Source organism: Oryctolagus cuniculus, chromosome 7 (genome assembly GCF_051225735.1).
Source record: "Oryctolagus cuniculus isolate XC-2025 breed Fujian yellow rabbit chromosome 7, ASM5122573v1, whole genome shotgun sequence".
NCBI classification, from domain to species: Eukaryota; Metazoa; Chordata; class Mammalia; order Lagomorpha; family Leporidae; genus Oryctolagus; species Oryctolagus cuniculus.
In genome coordinates, this window is record NC_142873.1 from 21969519 (window position 1) to 21991889 (window position 22371).

The following is a 22371-nucleotide window of genomic DNA, read 5'->3' on the forward strand; positions in this document are numbered from 1 at the left end:
CTTGGAAAAGAGTTTCACACGAGACAGATGGCAGTAGGTGGGTAGCAAGGTTTAATGAAAATATCCCTGACAGGCCAGGGGAACATCTCAGCAAGGAACTAAGTCCAGCCTGCATTCAGACTGGGGTTTTTATAGGTATGGGCATGGCCAGCTGTTTGTCCTACCTGTTTGTCCTACCTGGTAGCTCTTCTGGGATAGTGGTGGGTGGAGGGCTTCCCAGTGTGGAATTTGTGAAATTCCTCAGCATAGTGTTATTGAACCTAATAGCCCCCCACCCCCCAGGCATAGGGTGGGAAGATTCCCCTAAGCTTTCCCTGAGGGAGGGTTGGGACCCACACAAAGTTATCCAACAAGGGCAAGACTCCACGTGCAAATACTGGTCTGTTTCCAATGTTTCTGCGTTCTTCCTTCATGTTTGTTCTTAGCCCCCTCACACGCATGGGCTAATGTCTGACTTCCTACCAATGGTCCATTGGTGCTGGGTGTGAAAGTATATGAACTCAGGGCTTTGCTGTGGTGCAGCAGGTTAACGCCCTGGTCTGAGGCTCCGGCATCCCACATGGGCGCCAGTTCTAGACCCGGCTGCTCCACTTCCGATCCAGCTCTCTGCTGTGGCCTGAGAAGGCAGCCCCTGCACCCACATGGGAGACCTGGAAGAAACTCCTGGCTCCTGGCTTCAGATCAGCACAGTTCCAGCCATTGTGGCCAATTTGGAAGTGAACCAGTGGATGGAAGGCCTCTCTGTCTCTCTGCTTCTCCTCTGTGTAACTCTGACTTTCAAATAAATTAATAAATAAAAAAAGAAAGTATGTGAACTCTCACAGAGCAGAATTTGGAAATGTTTGACAAGATGGTACAGGCATTCATTTTGGCCCAGTATTACCAAGTTACAAATATTGATGAATATTTAACGTTTGCTTCTCTGAGACAAATCGCACTTAGTCAAAGCTTAATTTTTTAAAGAAAATCAAAGGATCTCATCACCTCACAATGAAAATCTGATACAGGAATTATACACAAATAGGGAGGGAGGAAATTCTGCATCCTTTATAAATTAAAAATCAGAGCCACAGAAGCGGACTTCGTGGCACAGCACATTGGGCTGCCTGCTTGCGACGCCTGCGTCCTCTACCAAAGTGATCCCATACCAGGCGCCTGGGTGCAGTTCAGCTCCTCTGCCTCCAATCAGGCTTCCTGATATTGGGCCCAGAAGGCAGCAGGTGATCCCCAAATGGTTGGGTTCCTGCTACCTTCTTGGGATACTGCGTGGAGTTCCTGGCTGCTGGCCCAGCCCCAGCTGTTGCAGGCATTTGCAGAGTAAACCAGTGGGATGAAGCGTTCTTTTCCCTTTCTGTCTCCCTTGCTCACCTCCCATCTCTCTGCTGTTCACATAAATCAATAAAACCTAAAGTGACAGGAAGGAAAAGAGCCACACTTGAGGCAATGAACTTGAGGTCACAGCCATTGACCAGCCCGGCTTCTATTGCATTAACAGGGTTGTCAGGGAATGGGGGGGGGGAGTGCTATGTTGTGTCCCCTCAATTTTCCCTTAAGAACTGAAGACTTTCCCTAGTTGTTGGATGTAGGCAGCTGGTGGCCTTCGGCTGGGTAGTCTGTGAGCATAACCCTTAGCCAATGACAGCTGCAGGTTGGTTCCAAGTTCAACACCTTTAACCCCTTCAATCCTGGTTACAGCAGTCATTCATCTTGACTGGACTATTCACGTTTCAGGTGTGGGTTTCTCTAGCCGAGGTAGTACAGACAGTAGGCATGTACTTTCATCCAGTTTCTCTCCATAGTTGAAGGTCACATAAAATACAGCAAAACATCAAATCAGCCCTGCTGGGAGCTCCCCCCCACCCAGAAAGTATCCATACCAATGACAAGGAAATTGGGGTGCAATCTGTATTTAAAAGTGAAGTAAGCCGGCGCCGTGGCTCAATAGGCTAATCCTCCACCTTGTGGCGCCGGCACACCGGGTTCTAGTCCCGGTCGGGGCGCCGGATTCTGTCCCGGTTGCCCCTCTTCCAGGCCAGCTCTCTGCTATGGCCAGGGAGTGCAGTGGAGGATGGCCCAGGTGCTTGGGCCCTGCACCCCATGGGAGACCAGGAAAAGCACCTGGATCCTGGCTCCTGCCATCGGATCAGCGCGGTGCGCCGGCTGCAGCGGCGGCCATTGGAGGGTGAACCAACGGCAAAGGAAGACCTTTCTCTCTGTCTCTCTCTCACTGTCCACTCTGCCTGTAAAAAAAAAAAAAAAAAAAAAAAAAAAGTGAAGTAACAAGTTTTCTCCCCAAATATGCTATTATATTATGCCAGAAATTACATCCTTCCAACGACCTAAACTTAGAATGAAAAAAATTTTTTTAAAGATTTATTTATTTATTTACAAGTCTGAGTTACACAGAGAAAGAGGCAGAGAGACAGGGAGAGAGGTCTTCAATCTGCTAGTTCACTCCCCAACTGGCCGCAATGGCCAGAGCTGTGCCGATCTGAAGCCAGGAGCCAGGAGCTTCTTCTGGGTCTCCCACATGGGTGCAGGGGCCAAGGACTTGGACCATCCTCTACTGCCTTCCCAGGCCATAGCAGAGAGCTGGATCAGAAGAGGAGCAGCTGGGACTCGAATCGGCGCCCATATGGGATGCCAGCACTGCAGGCAGCGGCTTCACCCACTATGCCACAGCGCCGGCCCCGAATAAAAATTTTTTAACTACAGTATCAACTTACACATGTATAAGGAGGTGAAAAGTTTTTTAAATGACTATTATTTTAGGATATACACAAGCAAAAGAGTTTGAAGACCAGGGCTCTACGCCCTTGCAAAATGTGGTCCAATAACAAGCAACATCAGTATCACCTGGAACTTGTTGCAAGGCTGAGTCTCGGGCTCCACCTCAGACGGATTTAAAGTGTAGTTTACCAAGATCTCCAGGTGATTAATATGCAAAGTCGGAAGTCATGCTTCAGTCTACAATCAGTGCGTGTGAGTTTCCCTCGCCCCACCTTCTCCTTATTCTTCGTTATGTCAGATACTTAAGTGTTTGCCAGGCTGAGGAGTATGGAATAGATCTGTTTGTTCATAACGTGACTTAGATTCTACGACTCCGAGTCTATGTATGTACAACGGTTTCTTACGGATTGGTTTGGTCATTGAGAATGTGGGTTAGCTCCAGTTTTTCACTATGATAAGAAAAAAAAAAGACAACAAGATGCTCTTTGAGAGATGTTGTGGTTATAGACAGCATGAGGTCAGGCTGGTTAGGCAAGTGAAAAGGTTGTGTTATTGTCCCTGAAGACAGTTGCTAGATGAAATACAGGATGGTCTGATTTTTGAGTTTCAGATCAACAATAATTTGGGTGTGAAGCATCCTCCTGTTATGGGTGCCAGTTCATGTCCTGGCTGCTCCAATGCTGATCCAGCTCCCTGCTAATGGCCTGGGAAAGCAGTGGTGCAGAGTAGCTGGGACTCCAACCGACACTATGATATGGGTTGTCATGTCTCAGATGGCGGCTTAACTCACTATACAAATGCTGTCCCCCATTCTAACTTTAATAGATCCATAGGTTTGTATGATCAAAATTTTTAATCACTTTCTACAAATAGAGTCTAAATAACATAAGTCAATAATATACTCAGAATGTGGGCCTTGTTTTGTGCTGCCAGATCAACCTTTCAAAGGCTCCATCGATTCACCCAACCCATCTGTAATTGAAGAGTTTTCAAAAAATTCATGGAAGATGCATATTATGAGACAGCCAAATGTGGATTTCAAAGATTTTTTGTGACAAAATAAATGTGTCTTGTAATTCTGCTTCCCATGAACTTTATAAAGCATCTTTGCATATTAGCCCCAACTTTTCCCATGTCCTTCTAGCAATAGATTTTTGTATACTATTTTGCTAAACAGGTATAAAGAGATCGTAAATGTCCTTTTTCATTTACATGGAATATATTATCTCAAAAAACTCAAGTTCCATGAAAGGAACCTGTGGCACCCAGCACCAGAAAGGAGAGCAGGCCTGGGCTAAACACTCAGCTGTGGATGGAATGAGCGTTAGATGAGTCTAATTAATTGTTACCTGCTGTAAAAACCAGGCCATCTTTTCTCCAGTATAGGTTATGTTTTGTGATTCTATATGAAGTCTCCCCTACTCCATTTAGTCTCTTTCAACATGTTCTCTGTCTCTATTTTCTTTGTGAATTAAATCTCATTTATCTTTCTAGCCACCCTCACCAGGGTAAACTCAACAGCAACCCCTCTACCTGGAAGAAGTACTGTAAACATTAGGGACTGTGCTCACGCAGGACAAATAAGACCCATAGCCATTTTATATCTTGATCCCAGTTAAACAGTTCCCAGAGTCTGTTGGATGTAGAAGAACACTAAAATACATAATACAAATGGTGTCTGGGGAGCGTGGGAGGGAACAGGCAAAATCGCAAGTGAGGAAGAGGGAGTGTTTCCAAGCAATGGAAGAGTGGACAGGAAGGAACAGGGATGCCACCTGGAGGTCAGGGCCGAGTCAGCCAGGCCAGTGGACTGGACTCCGGAAGTTCTGGGATCCAACCAAGCAAGGTATCAACACCAGAGTTTACACTGGTGTCAAGAAAGAAGCTTGATTTAGGGTTCCTTGAGATTGTCTTGCTAAGAAGGCAACCATGTCAGATTGTTGGCTTGGAGTAGAAATCGAGTTAGCAAAGGCTCAGAGAGCAAAGCCATCCCTGCCATCCACCAGGACCGAGCAAGTGTGGCAAAGAATTGCAAACCATGCACTTTAGCTCAACCAACTGTGCGATGGAGTCTTAACTGCATAGCAGCTTAGATTTCTCATGCTCAAGGTCCAGTGGCCCCAGAAATTCAATGACAGACAGAAGAGCAATGAAGTATTACAAATTGTCATTAGAGAGGAGGAAAAGGTATTCCTAATGGGGACCCCTCTGGTATTTCTCTTTGGCATTTCACACGATTCCATGATGTCCCAAACTTTGTACCCAGTTGTCCCTGTGAATTCTTAACCCTTTATTAGTGAGAAGATTCCTTCCTCTTTCATCTGCTGTCCATAGTTGCTTCCAACTCTGGGAAGACTGTATCCAAATACCATTGAAAAGACTTGCAACCCAGCCGCTTCCTTAATTCAACACGTTCGCTAATGTTTCCGTAGGGAATGGAGCGCAAGCCAGGTCTGTGAAGAAAAAACTGCTCCTAAATGAAAATAAAGAGTCATTTCATTAAAGCGAACTCATCTTTGGTAATCAACCCGTGAGAGCTAGCTAGCACAGGAGTGTATCTTCCCATCATTCAAGCTCTTGGATGTACCCGGTGTATGAAATGATGGTGGAAGTGCACGAGGGACCTTGGATTTACTCGCCAGCAGACAACCACAACCGGTGGGAAGGCCCGGCCCTGCTTCTTGGGCAAGAAAGAATCGCAGTCATCTATTGTACCTCCCCCCTTTCCCCTACTCTTTCCACAGTATTCAAGGACGCCCTGCTCCCCGGTTCCAATCAGTACTTCCTCATTTTAGATAGGGGGCCCGGTGTGGTGATGAAGGGGGAGTGTGTCTAGAGGAAGACAGCCGGGGTTCGGAATTTGACTCCGCCCTTCCTTACCTGCTAGGTTTTGGGCTGCAGCCTCGGCCCCTCCCCCTCCCAAGGCTGTTGTGATGACCAAGCACTTTATTTTTTTACTTTTTATAAATTTTTTTAAGAATTATTTATTTGAAAGGCAAAGTTACAGAGAGAGAGGGACACACACACACACACACACACAGAATCTTGCAACTACTGGTCACTCCCCAGATGGCCACAAGGGCCGGGGCTGGGCCAGGTGCCTCATCTGGGTCTCTCACGTGGGTGGCAGCACCCAAATACTTGGCCATCACTTGCTGTTTTTCCAGGCCACTAGCAGGTAGCTGTAGGCTTCAGCTCGGTGCAGCTCCGGCTGTCGTGGCCACTTGGGGAGTGAGCCAGTGGAAGGAGGACCTTTCTCACTGTCTCTCCCTCTCACTGTAACTCTACCTTTCAAATAAAATAAATAAAATATTAAAAAAAAAAAAAGAAGTAGAGCAGCTGGGACACAAACCAGTGCCCATATGGGATCCTGACTTTGCAGGTGGTGGCTTTACCCACTATGCTGCAACACCAGCCCCAACCAAATGCTTTAATACGTGCAAAGCCGCTGAGAGAGGATTGGTGCGTGGTAAGTGTCACATCTGTCAGTCTTTGTTAACCAACCACTTGGTTGGTTTTGTATGTTCTCTGACTTAGGAAGCACTAAGGGGCAATGTCTAAGGTACTCTATTGATCCCGTTTTAAAGAGGTATTTCGAGCAGACTGAAAGCAGAACCCTTGTATTTTCATCTGTGTGTCCCTGGTATCTGGCATGTAGGGTATTAATAATGTTAAATGAGAGGAGAAGCTTCCTTATCCAAATTAGCAGTTTTGGGGCATGCCATGTTGGATTCACCCCAGGAATCCTTGACCACTGTATTTTTTATTTCTTCTTCAATCTTTAAATTTTTTAAGGTGAACAAATTTCATGTATTTCATATGTATAGCTTTAGGAGCATAGTGATACTTCCCACTGTAGGTCTTTTAAAAGCTTATTTTTATTTAACTGAAAGGCAGAGCAAGAGAGAGAGAGATCGAGAGAGAGAGAGAGATCCTTAAACTGCTAATACACTACCTAAGTACCCACAACAGCTGGTGCCGGGTGAGGCCAGAACTAAGAATCTGCAATTCCATGCAGGTCTCTCACATGAGTGATGGGGACCCATAAAGTTGAGCCACCACACACTGCCTCCCAGTGTGTGCATTAGCAAGAAGCTGAATTAAAGCGCAGGCGAGACTTGGTCCCAGGCACTCCAAGCAGTGGCTTACTCGGCTGTACCACAACACCTGTCCTGCTGCACTCCTAATTTCCCAGGAAGCACTTGTGCAAGAGCTGAGCCTTCAGGCATCGTCATTTGTGGACGGATGGCCGTAGGCAGCGTTCTGGGTCCAAAGCCCCCTCTTGTCCCTGTCATGCACTTAATTTGCCAATATGCTGTCATACAATCCATTGATATTGTACTTAAGATGACAGGTCTTTAACTTCTGGGTACTGTATTCTTTGTAAGATTTAGTAAACCACTCAGTAGTTGCTCTGTTCACTTTACCTGTCTAGATCCATGGCCAGAAATCACATACAAAAATCAACACCAAAATAGGCTTAAGATCTCTCTCAATTGAATACATGCCATTTTAAGTAAGCTATATCATTTTTAACCTATCTGGTTAGAAGACAGGTACAGTTTAATTGCAACCAGTGTGGGGAGACAGGCATGGTTTGCTATATCTGATGACAGCATACCTGGCAGAAAAGGTGGTGAGTGACAATTCGGATAATATCTGGCAGGCTGTTAAGTGCACTAATTCATACCCCAGCAAGTCCACGTTTCGAGATTTATTCCCGAGATACAAGTAAGGGATGCTCATTCCAGCACTGTGGGTGGGAATCGTGACACACCGGGTTAAACCAGCCCGCAGAACACCTACATCCCACATGGGGGCGCTGCTTCCAGTCCCTGCTACTCCACTTCTGATCCAGATCCCTGCCAATCTTTAAAAAACCGTAAGAGGACCTAACAGTTTCAAGTGTGCACAGATGTGTTAAGCAACTGTCAGAGCAATTCAATGATTACTTCTGAGGGGTGGAATTATGGATTTACACAAGTTTTCACTTTAGAATCTCCAGTACTTTTAAAAAAAGAGCATTTTTAAAAATCTTTAAAAATAACATTTAAAAATCAAGAAATACAACAAACACAACTGCATAAAATGTAAATGCACAACTGAATGAATTATGGGAAAATCAACCACAGTCATCTTACCTGGTCAAGAAATGGAACCTTACCAGCCTGGAAGAGGCTCCTGCCCTCCCTTCCCCATGACAGCTCCTCTCTTTAGTTTTCAGTGCTATCTCGATCACATATCCATTTCTTTGGCATTATTCTAGCTCTGATGTCTAATCATGCATGTATCAATTTTATAGTTCAATTTTACTCCTTTTTAACTTTGTAGAAAGGGATGATACAGTATGTATTTTATCGTTTGACTGCTTTTATTCACCACTACGTCTTCAAGCTTTACCTATGCTGCGTACGTATATCTACAGTGATTTAATGTAGGAGACCCACATGGAGTTACTGGCTCCTGGCTTGGGCCTGGCCCATCTCTGGCCATTGTGACCATTTAGGGAGTGAACCGGGAGATAGAAGAGCTCTTTCTCTCCCTCTTTCAGTGTAACTCTGCCTTTCAAATAATTAACTAAATCTTTTTAAAAAAAAAGAATTACAGTGACTAAATATATCACATTTATCTAGTGTGCACTCTTTTTTCTTAGAAGATTTTATTTATTTGAAAAGTAGAGTTACAGAGAAGAAGAAGCAGAGGCAGAGGCAGAGAAAGAGAAGTCTTCCATCCAATGGTTCACTCCCCCAAATGGCCATGATGGCTGGAGCTGGACCAGTCTAAAGCCAGGAGCCAGGAGCTTCCTCCAGGTCTCCCACATGAGTGCAGGGGCCCAAGGTCTTGGGCCATCTTCCACTGTTTCCCCAGGTGCATTAGTAGGAAGTGGAGCAGCCGGGACCCAAACCAGCGCCCACATGCCACAGTGCTGGCCCCAACTGTACTCTGTTGATGAGCATTTGGGTTGTATTCAGTTTAAGCTAACACAAACAATGCTGTTTATAAACATTCTTGTTCATGTGTTCTGGTATACAAAAGCATGCGTTTCTTTAGCATACAGACAAAATGCAACTGCCAGCATGTAGGGTATTCAAATCTTTAGCTTTGGTAGATACTGCCAAACTGTTTCCAAAAGTGAGCTTAGGTGGGCTGGCGTTGTGGCACAGCGGGTTAAACTGCCACATGTGACACTGGCATCCCATATGAGCACCCAGTTTAGTCCTGGCTGCTCCACTTTTGATCCAGTTCTCTGCTGATGTGCCTGGGAGGCAGCAGAAAATGGCTGGAGTCCTGGGGCCCCTGCCACCCACATGGGAGACCTGGATCCAGTCATGTAGGGAGTAAACCAGTAGATGGAAGATTCTTTCTCTCTCTCTCTCTTTAACTCTGCTTCTCAAATACACATTTTTTAAAAAGTGAGCTTGTAAGAATAAATACTTCCACCAGCAGTGTCTGAGAAATCCTATTGTTCACCAATACTTGGTCTTAGCCAACTGTAAAGTTTTTGTCAACCTAGGAGACATCTCATTGAGTTTTTAATTCAGATTTCCCTGAGTACCAAAAAAAAAGTATGACTTCTGTTATTTAAAAACTGACGAAGACCAGGACATACACTATCACAGAGAGATTCTGGCATATTTCTATCCATTTGTCTGAAATGAGGTCTGGTTGAGATTCCTGTTCTTATTTGCTTGTGTGTGGCTTCCGGATGGATGTTCACCCTTCCAAGTCCTGGCAAGAAGTTTAACTCTTGGGAAAAGGCACAGATTGGGGCCAGCACTGTGGCGTAGTAGGTTAATCCTCTGCCTGCAGCATCGGCATCCCATAGGAGCGCCAGTTTGAGTCCTGGCTGCTTCTTTTTCAACCCAGCTCTCTGCTATGGTCTGGAAAAGCAGATGTAGAAGATGGCCTAAGTACTTGGACCCCTGAGCCCACAAGGGAGACCCAGAGGAAGCTCCTGGCAACTGGCTTAGGATTGGCTCAGCTCCAGCCATTGCAGCCATTTGGGGAATGAATCAACAGAAGGAAGACTTTTCTCTCTGTCTCTCCCTCTCACTGTCTACCTCTCAAATGAACAAATAAAGTCTAAAAAAGAAAAGACAAGGCACAGTTGGAGTTACGTAGCTTTGATTTGAGAGCTTTGAGGATATCACCTGGTCCCAAGACCAGCAGTATGTGCATCCCTTGGGGAACTGATAGTGGATGAAAACCGTTGCACCTGGAGCTGGGTAAGTGAAGCTGTTTGCTTAGCAAGAAGGAGCAATACCTTGGAGGGAAAGCTATCTGTGGGGGGCGGGGAAGAGTTCTCCTGTTGGCTCATTTCCTTCTGAGAAACTCGAGTTTCCCTAAAAGTTAAAAATCAGGTGCAAGCAAAGCACCTTGAAATTCCTCACTTGAGAACGGGGCTGAGATGGGGAGGAGGGGGATGAGTGGGTGAAGAGGTTTCAGGAAGAGAGAAAAGGAAAAACACGGCTCTGAAAAGGCCCGGAAGTCCTGTTGAGAAAAAGCCCTGCTCTGTGCTTGCCCGCACCTCTGTGGACAGGAGGCGTGATGCTCACCTTATACTCATCCAGCCAAGTGTGCACCAGTCGGAGGTAGTTACGCGTCACGGCTTTAGTGACCGCCAAGTTGGGTTCAGGGCTCTTCCTTGTGATGTGTCCCACTCGGGAGCAGGGGATTATAAAGAGCTGACCGCCACACATCCAGATCTACACATAAGAAAAGGAAAAAAAAGCATTAATGTCTGCTTTTTTATAAAAGACGTATTGCTTTATTTGAGAGTTATAAACAGAGAGAGGGGGAGACAGAAAGAGAGGTCTTCCATCTGCTGGTTCATTCCCCAAATGGCTGCGACGGCCAGAGCTGGGCCAGGATGAAGCCAGGAACTAGGAGCTTCTTCCAGGTCTCCCATGTGGGTGCAGGGGCCCAAGGACTTGGGCCATCTTCCACTGCCTTTCCAGGTGCGTCAGTGGGGAGCTGGATTGGAAGTGGAGCAGCCAGGACACGAATTGGCACCCATATGGGATGCCAGCATTGTAATCAGTGGCTTTACCTGCTACACCACAATGCCAGGCCCCATTAATGTGTTTTTGATAGCAGCAAGCAACTGCTGGATTTTTTTTTACTAACATAATACTAGCCAATAGTTCAATTTCTTATTTCTTTTCATTCTCACAACAACCAACTGTGTAACATAGATTTTATAATTATCTCCATTTTACAGAGGAGGAAACTAAAACATAGACCGGGGAAGAAGTTTGCCCAGTGGCTTGGGACAGTCCAGTGGCAAAGCACAGGGTACACATTTGGGAAGTCTGGGCTGGGGGCCAGCACTCTGACTACTGAGATATTCTGCCTTTTAAGTATTGTGAGATGTGGGCAAGGAACAAGCGAAGTGTTGGTCGAGACTGAATTCAATTATTGGTTCATATATTTTGTATTTGAAAGACCTTATGACACTTCTTTTTTTTAAAATTTTATTTATTTATTTGAGAGGTAGAGTTACAGACAGTGAGAGGGAGAGACAAAGAGAGAGGTCTTCCTTCCGTTGGTTCACTCCCCAGATGGCCACAACAACAGCCGGAGCTGTGCTGATCCGAAGCCAGGAACCAGGTGCTTCCTCCCGGTCTCCCATGTGGTAGCAGGGGCCCAAGCACTTGGGCCATCCATCCTCCACTGCTTTCCCAGGCCACAGCAGAGAGCTGGATTGGAAGGGGGCAGCCAGGACTAGAACTGGTGCCCATAAGGGATGCCGGTGCTGCAGGCGGATGATTAACCTACTGTGCCACAGAGGCAGCCCCAGACACTTATTTTCAATAGCTTTTTTCATTACAGGAAAGTAACATGAGATGCCTGAAAATTGGCCAATCTGAGAAAGCACACAGATTTCATCCTCACATTAGTCAGTGTGGACTCTGGTTTGTGTGTAGACACACACACGCACACATTGTTAAGATAACTTGGGTTTCTTTCCATTTGATTTTATGTGAAACTATTTTAAAAGTTTTTATTGGTTGGACATTTTTGCAGTTTCTAATTATTTTTAAAGATTTATTTATTTATTTGCAAGTCAGAGATACACAGAGAAAGGAGAGGCAGAGAGAGAGAGAGACAGAGAGACAGAGAGACAGAGAGAGACAGAACAGAGAGAACGGTCTTCCACCCGATGGTTCACTCCCCAGCTGGAAAACAGAACCAGAAGCCAGGAGCCAGGAGCCAGGAGCTTCCTCCAGTTTTCCCACATGGGTGCAGGGGCCCAAGGATGCAGGCCATCCTCCACTGCTTTCCCAGGCCATAGCAGAGAGCTGGATTGGAAGAGGGGCAGCCAGGACTAGAACCGGTGCCCACATGGGATGCCAGCACTTCAGGCCAGGGTGTTAACCCACTGCGCCATAGCGCCAACCCCTCTAGTTATTTTTATTGTTATTACAAATAACACCTCAAAGAATGAGCTAAGAATATAAATCTTGCACTCATGATTCATACATCTCACAGCATATTTGCCATGACTCTTGAGTTTATTCAATTTCGATGATTCCTGCACGGTCCCCAAACCAGCATTACCCGGAAACTGATTAGAGATGAAAATCCTGAACCAGAAATGCTAGGGTTGGGGCCCAGCAATTCCGCATCTTACCAGCTCTTTAGGTGATTCTGACTCAAGGTCAAGTTTGAGAACCACTATTCTAATTGACCAAGACCGTATATCTGGGGCTGGCATTGTGGTGTAGTGGGTAAAGCCACTGCCTGCAATGCAGCCTGGGCTCCAGTTCCTATCCTGGCTGCTCTACTCCCAATGCAGCTCCATGTGAATGGCCTGGGAAAAGCTGCAGAGCACAGCCCAAGTGCTTGGGCCCCTGCCACCCATGTGGGTGACCTGGAAGAAGCTCCAGGCTCTTGGCTCTCACCTGGCCCAGCCCTAGCTCTTGTGGCCATCTGGGAGTGAACCAGTGGATGGAAGATCTTTCTCTGTCTCTCTCTCCCTGTAACTCTGACTTGCAAATAAAAACAAATAGATAAAATCTTAAAAAGTAAGACCATATATTCCAGAATTTTAGACATTTTTCTTAGAAAATCCACTACTGACTAATAATAACTTGGACAATAGTGATAAGCAATTAAGACTTTTACTGAAAACAATATTCTGAAGTGTTTTGTGATATATGCCACTCAGTCAGAATGGATATCAAGGGGCCAGAGTTGTGGGGTAACAGATGAGGCCTCCACCTGTGTTGATGACATCCCATATGGGAACTGGTTTGACTCCTGGCTGCTCCACTTCTGATCCAGCTCCCTGCTATTGCACCTGGGAAAGCAGTGGAAGATAGCTCAAGTGCTTGGGCCCCCACACCTATGTGGGAGAATCAGAGGAAGTTCCCAGCTCCTGGCTTTGGACCAGCTCAGTCCCAGCCATTGCGGCCATATTTAGGGAGTGAACCAGCAGATAGAAAATCTCTCTCTCCTCTCTCTCTCTAAACTCTGCCTTTCAAATAAATGAATACATCTTTAAAAATTCAGTGTTTTTTTTTTTAAAGAAGGGATATTAAGGCAAACAGAAAAGCTCAGTCAGTCAAAAAGGATTGTATTAAAGAAAATGGGAGGGGGTTGGCGCTATGGCATAGCAGGTGAAGCCACCACCTGCAGAGCTGCCATCCCATATGGGTGCTGGTTCAAGTCCCGGCTGCTCCACTTCCGATCCAGCTCTCTCCTATGGCCTGGGAAGGCAGTGGAAGATGGTCCAAGTGCTTGGGTCCCTGCACCTGCATGGGAGATCTGGAAGAAGCTTATGGCTTTGAATCGGCACAGCTCCAGCCATTGCAGCCAATTGGGGAGTGAACTGTGGGTGGAAAAGCGCTCGCTCTCTCTCTCTCTCTCTCACTCTGACTTTTAAATAAATAAACATTAAAAAAAAATAATGGCAGTGCCCAGCAGGGCTCGAGGGCTGACAAGAGAAGTCTGCCAAGGACGGAAACCTCCTGGCACCACGTGTAAGGGAGGAGCAGCACAGAAATTCCCGTGGAAGGAGTGGGGGACACCTGCAGGAATGTCATCTTACAGGCCAAGGAGACTTCTGGAAGAGACCGGTCCTCAAGTAGATGGGAAACCAGAAGCCATCCCTTAAGACCCTATATATATATATATATATATATATATGTATATATATTTTTTATTTGAGAGGTAGAGTTAGAGACAGTGAGAGGGAGAGACAGAGAGAAAGGTCTTCTGTCCATTGGTTCACTCTCCAAATGGCCATATCGGCCAGGAGCCAGGAGCTTCTTCCTGGTCTCCCACATGGGTGCAGGGGCCCAAGGACTTGGGCCATCTTCTGCTTTCCCAGGCCATAGCAGAGCGCTGGACTGCAAGAGGAGCAGCCAGGACTAGAACCGGTGCCTATATGGGATGCCAGTGCTTCAGGTGGAGGATTAACCTACTGCACCATGGCGCCAACCCCAAGACCCTCAATATTAACTGGTGACAGATTCTGGCATGATGTCACAGCATGTCAGGGGCCTTCTAGGATGCTGATTTATTGGAATAAAGAGGAAATGGGAGGAGGGGAGGCGGCATTGTGGCACAGCTGGTTAAGCCTCTGTTTGCGATGCTGGCATCCCTTACTGGAGTGCCAGATCAAATCCTGGCTGCTCTGCTTTCCATCCGGCTCCCTGCTGTTGTGCTGAGGAAAGCAGCAGATGATGGCCCAAGTACTTGGCTCCCAGCCACCTGCGAGGGAGACCCTGACGCAGTTCCTGGCTCCTGCCTTTGGCCTAAGGCCAGCACTAGTCAGTAGAGCCATTTGGAGAGTGAAGCAGCAGAAGTCTCTCTCTCTCTCTCTCTCTCTCTCTCTCTCTCTCTCTCCTTTTCAAACAAATCTTTAAACAGAGTAAATGAAGGATGGTCATTGTGGTACAGTGGGTTAAGCCGCAGCCTGGGACACCTACACCCCTATCAGAGGGCTGGGATCCTGTTCTGACTCCTCTGCTTCTGATCCAGCTTCCTGCTAATGCGCCTGGGAGGCAGCTGCCACTCATATGGAACACTTGGCTGGAATATGATTTCTGGCATCAGCCTGGCCCTGCCATAGTTGTTGCCAGCATTCAGGAGTGAACCAGTGGGTGGGAGATTCTCTCCCCTGCCCTCCTTCTCTTTCACTCTGCCTTTCAGATAGATAGAACTTTAAAAATAGTAAATGAGATATCAAAGTATATGTGCAGGTGTATAGATTATCCTTTTTTGGGGAAAGACATTGTTACTTGTCATGGTTAAAGACAGCTGCCAGGGGGCCGGCATTGTGGCATAGCAGGTTAAGCCACCGCCTGCAGTGCCTGCGTCCCATAGGGGCAGTGGTTCAAGTCCTAGATGCTCCATTTATGATCCAACTCCCTGCCAACGCCCCTGGAAAAACCAGCAGAAGATGGCCCAGGTGCTTAGGTCCCTGCATCCACATGGGAGACCTGGAAGAAGCTCCTGACTCCTAGGTTCAGCCTGGCCCAGCCCCAGCCATTGTGGCCATTTGGAGGGTAAACCAGCAGGTGGAAGATCTCTCTCTCTCTCTGTGTCTGTCTCTCTGTAGCTCTGCCTTTCAAATAAAATAAAGTGAATCTTTGAAAAAAAAAAAAGAGACTGCTGCCAGGGTCAAGAGATTGCTTTAGCATTTTATTAATTTAGATATCTGTTTATGAAAAGAATGAGCAAACTTAGAAGATTAAGGGGTCATTAGGAAAGGGGCCGTTGTGAACCCTTGAGCAGAGGTAATTTATACATCTGAGTAATAGTTAGCTGTCATTTGCTATTTACAGGGAACACAGAGCCAGAAAAAGGAACACCCATACTTTCCGAATATACACACACCATTCACAAAATTTATCCTAGTCTGGGATATAGGTTGTGCTTATTAAGTTGCTCAATCCTTTAAGAAGGAAATTCCTTCTACCATATTCTCAGAGAGTAATGTAATAAAATGAGGAATAGCCAATGAAATAGAATAAAAAGTGCCAAAGGCTTGGATGTTCTGCAATAATGCCTGGATCAGAATGAATGAGGTTGTGGGGGAGGGAGGAAGCAGTGAAAACAAACTTATGAGATACTGCTCTAGCCATCCTTTATATATAACACGGTATCTGAAGCCCTGTGGAAGAAGCCTGTGCCTTAAAAGAACTGAAGACATGAAGGGACTAAGTCGCCAATAGAAAGAAGGCAAAATAGGTGACAAAACTGAATCCAGGGGGCCGGCGCTGTGGTATAGCAGGTAAAGCTGCCGCCTGCAGTGCCAGCATCCCATATGGTGCTGGTTCGAGTCCCGGCTGCTGTATTTCTGATCAAGCTCTCTGCTATGGCCTGGGAAAGCGGTAGAAGATAGTCCAAGCATTTGGGCCCCTGCACCCACATGAGAGACCAGGAAGAAGCACCTGGCTCCTGGCTTTGGATTGGCACAGCTCCAGCCATTGCAACCAACTGGGGAGTGAACCAGAGGATGGAAAACCTCTCTCTCTCTCTCTCTCTCTCTCTGCCGCTCCTTCTCTCTCTGCATAACTCTTTCAAATAAATAAAGAAGTCTTAAAAAAAAAAACTGAATCCAAAACAGAAAATAATTAGAAAAAGAACACAATAATCAAGACCATAAAAGGGAATCCACAGGTAGATTAAAAGTGTGTTCATTGAATTTCCTGCCAAACAGTAAAATGACAGGATGTGTGTGTGATGAGAAAATCTGGTGTTCTATATAATGTTTTCAGATGTGGGAGGAGCCCTGTTTGTTATTTATCACATGTGACCCTGCAACGGTAGTAGAGATTCTTGCAGAGAGATTGGGCATAACTTCCACATATGTTAAGTGACTTAACATCAGACTTCACTCTCTGTGTAAGGAGGTAGCTATTTATATAACAAAGTCGGACCTACCCGTAATGAAATTTCCACATTTTCTCCTCCCCAAAGATCCATGTCCTTGTCATACTGTCCAATTTCTTTAAAGTAATGCCTGTGGATGGCAAAAATTCCTCCAGCCATGGAAGGTGACCTAGAAAGGGACACAAATATTAAACTGATTCCACAGACAGCCATTATGGAGTTTTCTCAAGACCATCTTGAATACTGGTACAATTTATAGTTAAAAACTACAAGTCAATCCTGTTAATGCTAGACTTACCCTGATACACATTTCAGAAGGTACAAATGCGCAGATGGCAGAATTGGTTCGGTGTTGGAGATTTGCTGGGCTGTTGTGGTAGAAGTGGGGTGGGATGGGGAAGCGAGGTATTGGCAAAAGGAGAAGTGAATTTACAGGTCAGGAAAATCTAGACTACATAAAAAGAAAGAACACAATGAAGAATGAGAGGGGAAGGGAAAGGACGAGCTGTCTGGATGATGTCCAAGGTAGGTGCGGATGGAGCAGAGCAGGAAATAGCTAGGGCGAGCCTAGCTTGTGATCCTACAGTGAGGTATCCAGTAGTCTAGAGATGAGAGATCCGGGAGGTGGTTGAGTGAATGAAGACAGCTGACATCTGTGTAATCATTTAACTCTCATAACAGCATAGTGAAGTATTACTGTCCTCCAGCTTTTACAAATAAGGAAATAAGGCAGCGAGAAGTGAAGTGAACTGGCACAGACCACACTGCCTTAGCTAATTTAAAAGAGAGGCAAAGATGAAGGACCAGGCTACACTGTTGGGGAATTTATTCACGGGGTTTGTGAAACAAAATGGCTAACAGGAGTGAGCCAGCTGTCAAAACTATTGGGGTGGGTGTTGTGGCACAGTGGGTTCAGCCTCTACTTAGGATTCCCACAAGGACCTATTGAGCCTGTACTAGAATCAGGCGCACCTAGTCACAGCTGCTCCTTTTCTGATCCAGTTTCCTGCTAATGCTCCTGGGAAGTCAGCAGATGATGGCTCAAGTCCTTGAGCTCCATCCTGGCTATTGCAAGAATTGGGGAGTGAACCATAGGATGCAACTTGGATTTCTCTCGCTGTCTCTCTCTCTCTTTCTCTTTCCTCTCTCTCTCTCTCTCTCTCCCTCCCCCTCTCTCCCTCTCTCCCTCCTTCTCCCTGCCATCATCACTCTGCTTTTTAAATAAATAAATAAATCTTTTTAAATATGTATCAGTACATGTGGGGAATCGCCTGGAGGGAGCCTCTTTATAAAAAGCCTGGTAAACAAAATAAGGAGTCCTAACATTCAAGCTTTGTACAGTGAACTGAGACCTAAATTCAAGTTCAACTCTTCTCATATTTACAAAGACATTTTTCCAGGACTGATTATCTAGGAAGATGACATTCATCACAGCCTGTGAAATTACAGATGGAGGGGCCGGTATAGTGGTGCAGCAGGTTAAAGCCCCAGCCTGCTGTGCTGGCATCCCATATGGGCGCTGGTTAGAGTCCTGTCTGCTCCATTTCTGATCCAGCTCTCTGCTACGGCCTGAGAAAGCAGTGGAAGATAGCCCAAGTGGGCCCCTGCACCTGCGTGGGAGACCCAGAAGAAGCTCCTGGCTCCTGGCTTTGGATCAGCTCAGCTCTGGCCATTTTTGCAGCCATTTGGGGAGCGAACCAGTGGATAGAAGACCTCTCTCTCTCTCTCTGGCTCTGCCTCTAGCTGTAACTCTGCCTTTCAAATGACTAAAATAAATCTTTTTTTAAATTATAGATGGAAACACTTATGTAAATATATTGTGTATATATATGAATTTCACAAACGTGTCTCTTTCTTCTAGGCTGTCCAGGATGCTGCATTAGTTTCCATTGATGAACATACATCTTGGTCCATGTTCTAAAGGTGGACATCCGCCATCACAGGAGTATTTACTAGCCACAGAGACTTTTAGAAAGGGGTGAGGTACACATTTTCAATGGAAGAAATTTAACACTGACCAAATTCTATTATTGAAGACTTTGAGAAACAAATAGCAAAACAACACATTTCTCTTCCTTAAGCCTGAGACATTGAAGACTTTTTTTTCCTGAGTCCTGTTGCTCCCCCATACCCGGAAGGATTCTCACCGGATTGGTTTAGCAGGTCCTTCTGGTCCCTCCATCTCGTAAGAGAAAACGTTATCCCACTTAAATTGCAGCATCCAGTTAAAAGTTCCCCTCACAATAGGCGAGGGCTTATATTCCAGGGTCATCTCATCAATGACATCTATTATAGGGCACACCACCGTGTGGGGGTCCTTGGCGATGACACTCAGCAAGGGCTCCAGCCAGACTTTGTTCACTTCACAGTGGCTGTCCAGGAACACCAGGACATCCCCTGCAGAGGCATAAACAAGCCAGTGTTAGTCCACATGCATGAAATACACGCCAGTCCACATCCAAGTTCATTGCAATGAGGGTTGGTTGGGTATTTCACATGTTTTTGGCCCTTAAAGTGTTTGTAGTTTTTTGGGGAAGGAGGGTATGTCCAAAAGACACACCTCTTTTATGTCCAAAAATGTGGGAAATCAATGCACTGTGGATGTTCAGAGGGAACAGGTGAACTGAGTGTCAGTGGTTTGGGGAGAATTCTAAAGAAACAGGTGCAACTGAGCTGGGATTCGATTTTTAAAAAGCATTCTAGGGGCTGGCATTGTGGTATAGTGGGTAAAGCTGCTCTCTCTGATGCCAGCATCCCATATGGGCTCCGGTTTGAGTCCTGGCTGCTCCACTTCTGATCCAGCTCTCTGCTAATATGCCTGGGAAAGCAGTAGAAGATGGCCCAATGCTTAGTCCCCTGCACCCACGTAGGAGACACAGAAGAAGCTCCTGGCTCCTGGCTTCTATCAAGCCCAGTCCTAGCTGTTGTGGTCTTCTGGGGAATGAACCATCCAATAGAATATTCATTTCTCTCTCTCTCTCTCTCTCTCTCTCTCTCTCTCTGTGTGTGTGTGTGTGTGTCTCCTTTGCTCTGTAACTCTGCCCTTCAAAAAATAAATAAATCTTTTAAAAAAATCATTCTAGTTTGGCCTTGACTGATCAACTACTTTTCACATTTTTACCGAGAATATACTTGTTGAGTTCTGTACTTGGGATGCAGAGATGCACAATTGTTTTTGCTCTTGAGTTAATGAGGGTCTATTCTGTTTAGAGAATGTGGGAATAGGGGCCGGCATCGTGGCATAGCAGATAAAGCTGCCACTTGCAATGCCAGCATCTCACATGGGCACTGGTTAGAGTCCTAGCTGTTCCATTTCTGGTCCAGCTCCCTCCTAATGGCCTGGGAAAGCAGCAGAAGATGGCCAAGTGCTTGGAACCTCGCATCCAAGTGGGAGACCCAGATGAAGATCCTGGCTCCGGGCTTCAGCCTAACCCAGCTCTGGCTCTTGCAGCCACCTGGGGAATGAACCAGCATAAGGAAGACCATTCCCTCTTCCTGTGCAACTCTGACTTCCTGATAAATAAATAAATCTTAAAAAAAAAAAAAAAAAGGAAGAGAACATGGGAACAAAGCACATAGCAAAGTCAAGAAAGTATGTTGTCAAAGGACACCAGATGGACTCCGATTGGGACTTCAAAACTCAGGCTGCAGAATTTACTTTTTCTTTTAGCCAACATAAAATCATTAGGAAAGGGGCCAGTATTGTGGCGTAGTGGGTAAATCCACTTCCTGTGACGCCAGCATCCCATATGGGCACTGGTTCAAGTCCTGGCTGCTCCATTTCCAATCCAATTCCCTGTTAATGGCCTAAGAAAAGCAGAAGATGGCCCAGGTCCTTGTACTTGGTACTCTCAAGTACCACGTGGGAACCAGGATGAAGCTCCTGGCTCCTGACTCCTGGCTTCAGCCTGGGCCAGCCCTGGCAGTTGCAGCCATCTGGGGAGTGAACCAGCAGGTGGAAGATTTCTCTCTCTGTAAACCTGACTTTAAAATAAATAAGTAAATCTTTTGAAAGGATCGTTAGGAAAGTGTGAAAAGTATTCATTGGTTAGAAATACCTTTTCTGGTTGAGTTATTGGCAAGAGAAGGTAGGAAGATGTAATAGTATTAAAATGTCAGGGCCGGTACTGTGGCGCAGCGGGTTAAAGCCCCAGCCTGAAGCGCCGGCATCCCATATGGGCTCCAGTTCTAGTCCCGGCTGCTCCTCTGCCAATCCAGCTTTCTTCTGTGGCCTGGGAAATCAGTAGAAGATGGCCCAAGTCCTTGGGCCCCTGCACCTACGTGGGAGACCCGGAAGAAGCTCCTGGTTCCTGGCTTCGGAGAAGCGGAACTCCGGCCATTGAGGCCGTCTGGGGAGTGAACCAGCGGGTGGAAAATCTCTCTCTGTCTCTACCTCTCTCTGTAACACTGAATTTCAAATAAATAAAATAAATCTTTTAAAAAATAGTATTAAAATGTCAATAATCCCCAGCTTGAGCTACAGAGTCATTGCAATTCCTATCAAAATCTCAGCTGGCTCTTTTTGCAGAAATGTTCCCTAAAACTCGTAAGGGGTGGGGAGAGACCTAGATTAGTCAAAACAATGTTGAAAAACAATAGTAAAGTTTCTGGACTTTCTGATTTCAAGACTTCCTACAAAACTAAAATAATAAAAAAAAAAACTAAAATAATCAAAACAGCATGATGCTGGCATAAATGTAGACATATAGACAAAAGGCATAAAACTGAGTGTCCAGAAACGAATCACATGTTCATGGTCAATTGTTTTTTCACAAGGGTGCTAAGACAATTCATTGAAGAAATATTCTTTTATATAACAGCTTTTTTGATGAAACAACTGGACATTCCCATGCAAAAGAATGAAATTGGACCCTGACCTCATATCATACCCAAAAATTAAGTTAAATGGATCACAGGCCTAAAGGTGAGGCCTAAAACTATAAAACTCAGAAAAAAACAGGCATAAATTTCATGACCGTGGTTAAGGCAATGGCTTCAGAGATATTATACCAAAAATAGGTAACGAGAAAAACAGATATTTGGACTTCAGCAAAACTAAAAACTTCTGTGCTCAGACACCACCAATAAAAATATCCATAGAAGAGGAGAAAACGTTTGCAAGTCACGTATCTGACTCCTATGCAGAATATATAAAGAACTCTTACAAATCATAAAAAGATGACTTGATTTAACAAAGGGGCAAAGGACTTGCACGGACATTTCTCTGGAGAAGATAAACCAATGGTTGATGAGTACATGAAAAGTGCTCAACATTTTCCATTAGGAAACATTAATCAAAACCACAGTGAAAAACCACTTCCCATCCACGGGGATGGCTGTAATGAAAAGACAGCAGCAAGTGTTGGTGATGTCGGTGGGAAATTGGAACACATGTCCAGTTCTGATGTAAAACATGGGTGGGGAGGGAGCAGGAACGCTCTTGCCTGGACCTGTGCCAGGATAGCTTGGTGCTCTCTGAGCTGACTTCTGCCATGGTATGGCCCACATAGCACTGCTGGGGGCGCCCTTCCCATCTGATCCGTAGCTCCCACAGATTGGGCACATGTTTCTATCCTGGTGGTCCAGACTCTGTTAATGCCTTAGGATCCTGTGTTCTACCTCCAGCTTCTCCTCGGCTGAGATCTGTTCATCTTTCTACACGGTCTGCTGGACACCATCCAAGAAGGTCTCCGCAGCTCCCTCGCTCGGACGCCACCTGAGCACACACTAACCTAGAAGCCAGTGTCCTTTGCTCTGTAGCTAGCCACAGTCTCTTTTGAAAAAGAAATTGTGTTT

The 22371-nt window shown here is 45.7% G+C and overlaps 1 protein-coding gene across 1 annotated transcript in view; it reads right to left on the reverse strand.

Moving 5' to 3' along the window:
• Positions 1-4311: 4311 nt before the first annotated feature.
• The window catches only part of GALNTL5 (polypeptide N-acetylgalactosaminyltransferase like 5), a 39802-nt gene continuing 21742 nt past the window's right edge, over positions 4312-22371 (reverse strand). The window contains exons 5-8 of the mRNA XM_089299375.1: positions 18723-18972; positions 16627-16744; positions 10287-10436; positions 4312-5203 (exon numbers count right to left, since the gene is read on the reverse strand). Of these exons, the coding sequence (XP_089155501.1) occupies positions 5048-5203; positions 10287-10436; positions 16627-16744; positions 18723-18972 (674 nt within the window). The 3' untranslated portion in view covers positions 4312-5047. The remainder of the gene's footprint in view (positions 5204-10286; positions 10437-16626; positions 16745-18722; positions 18973-22371) is intronic.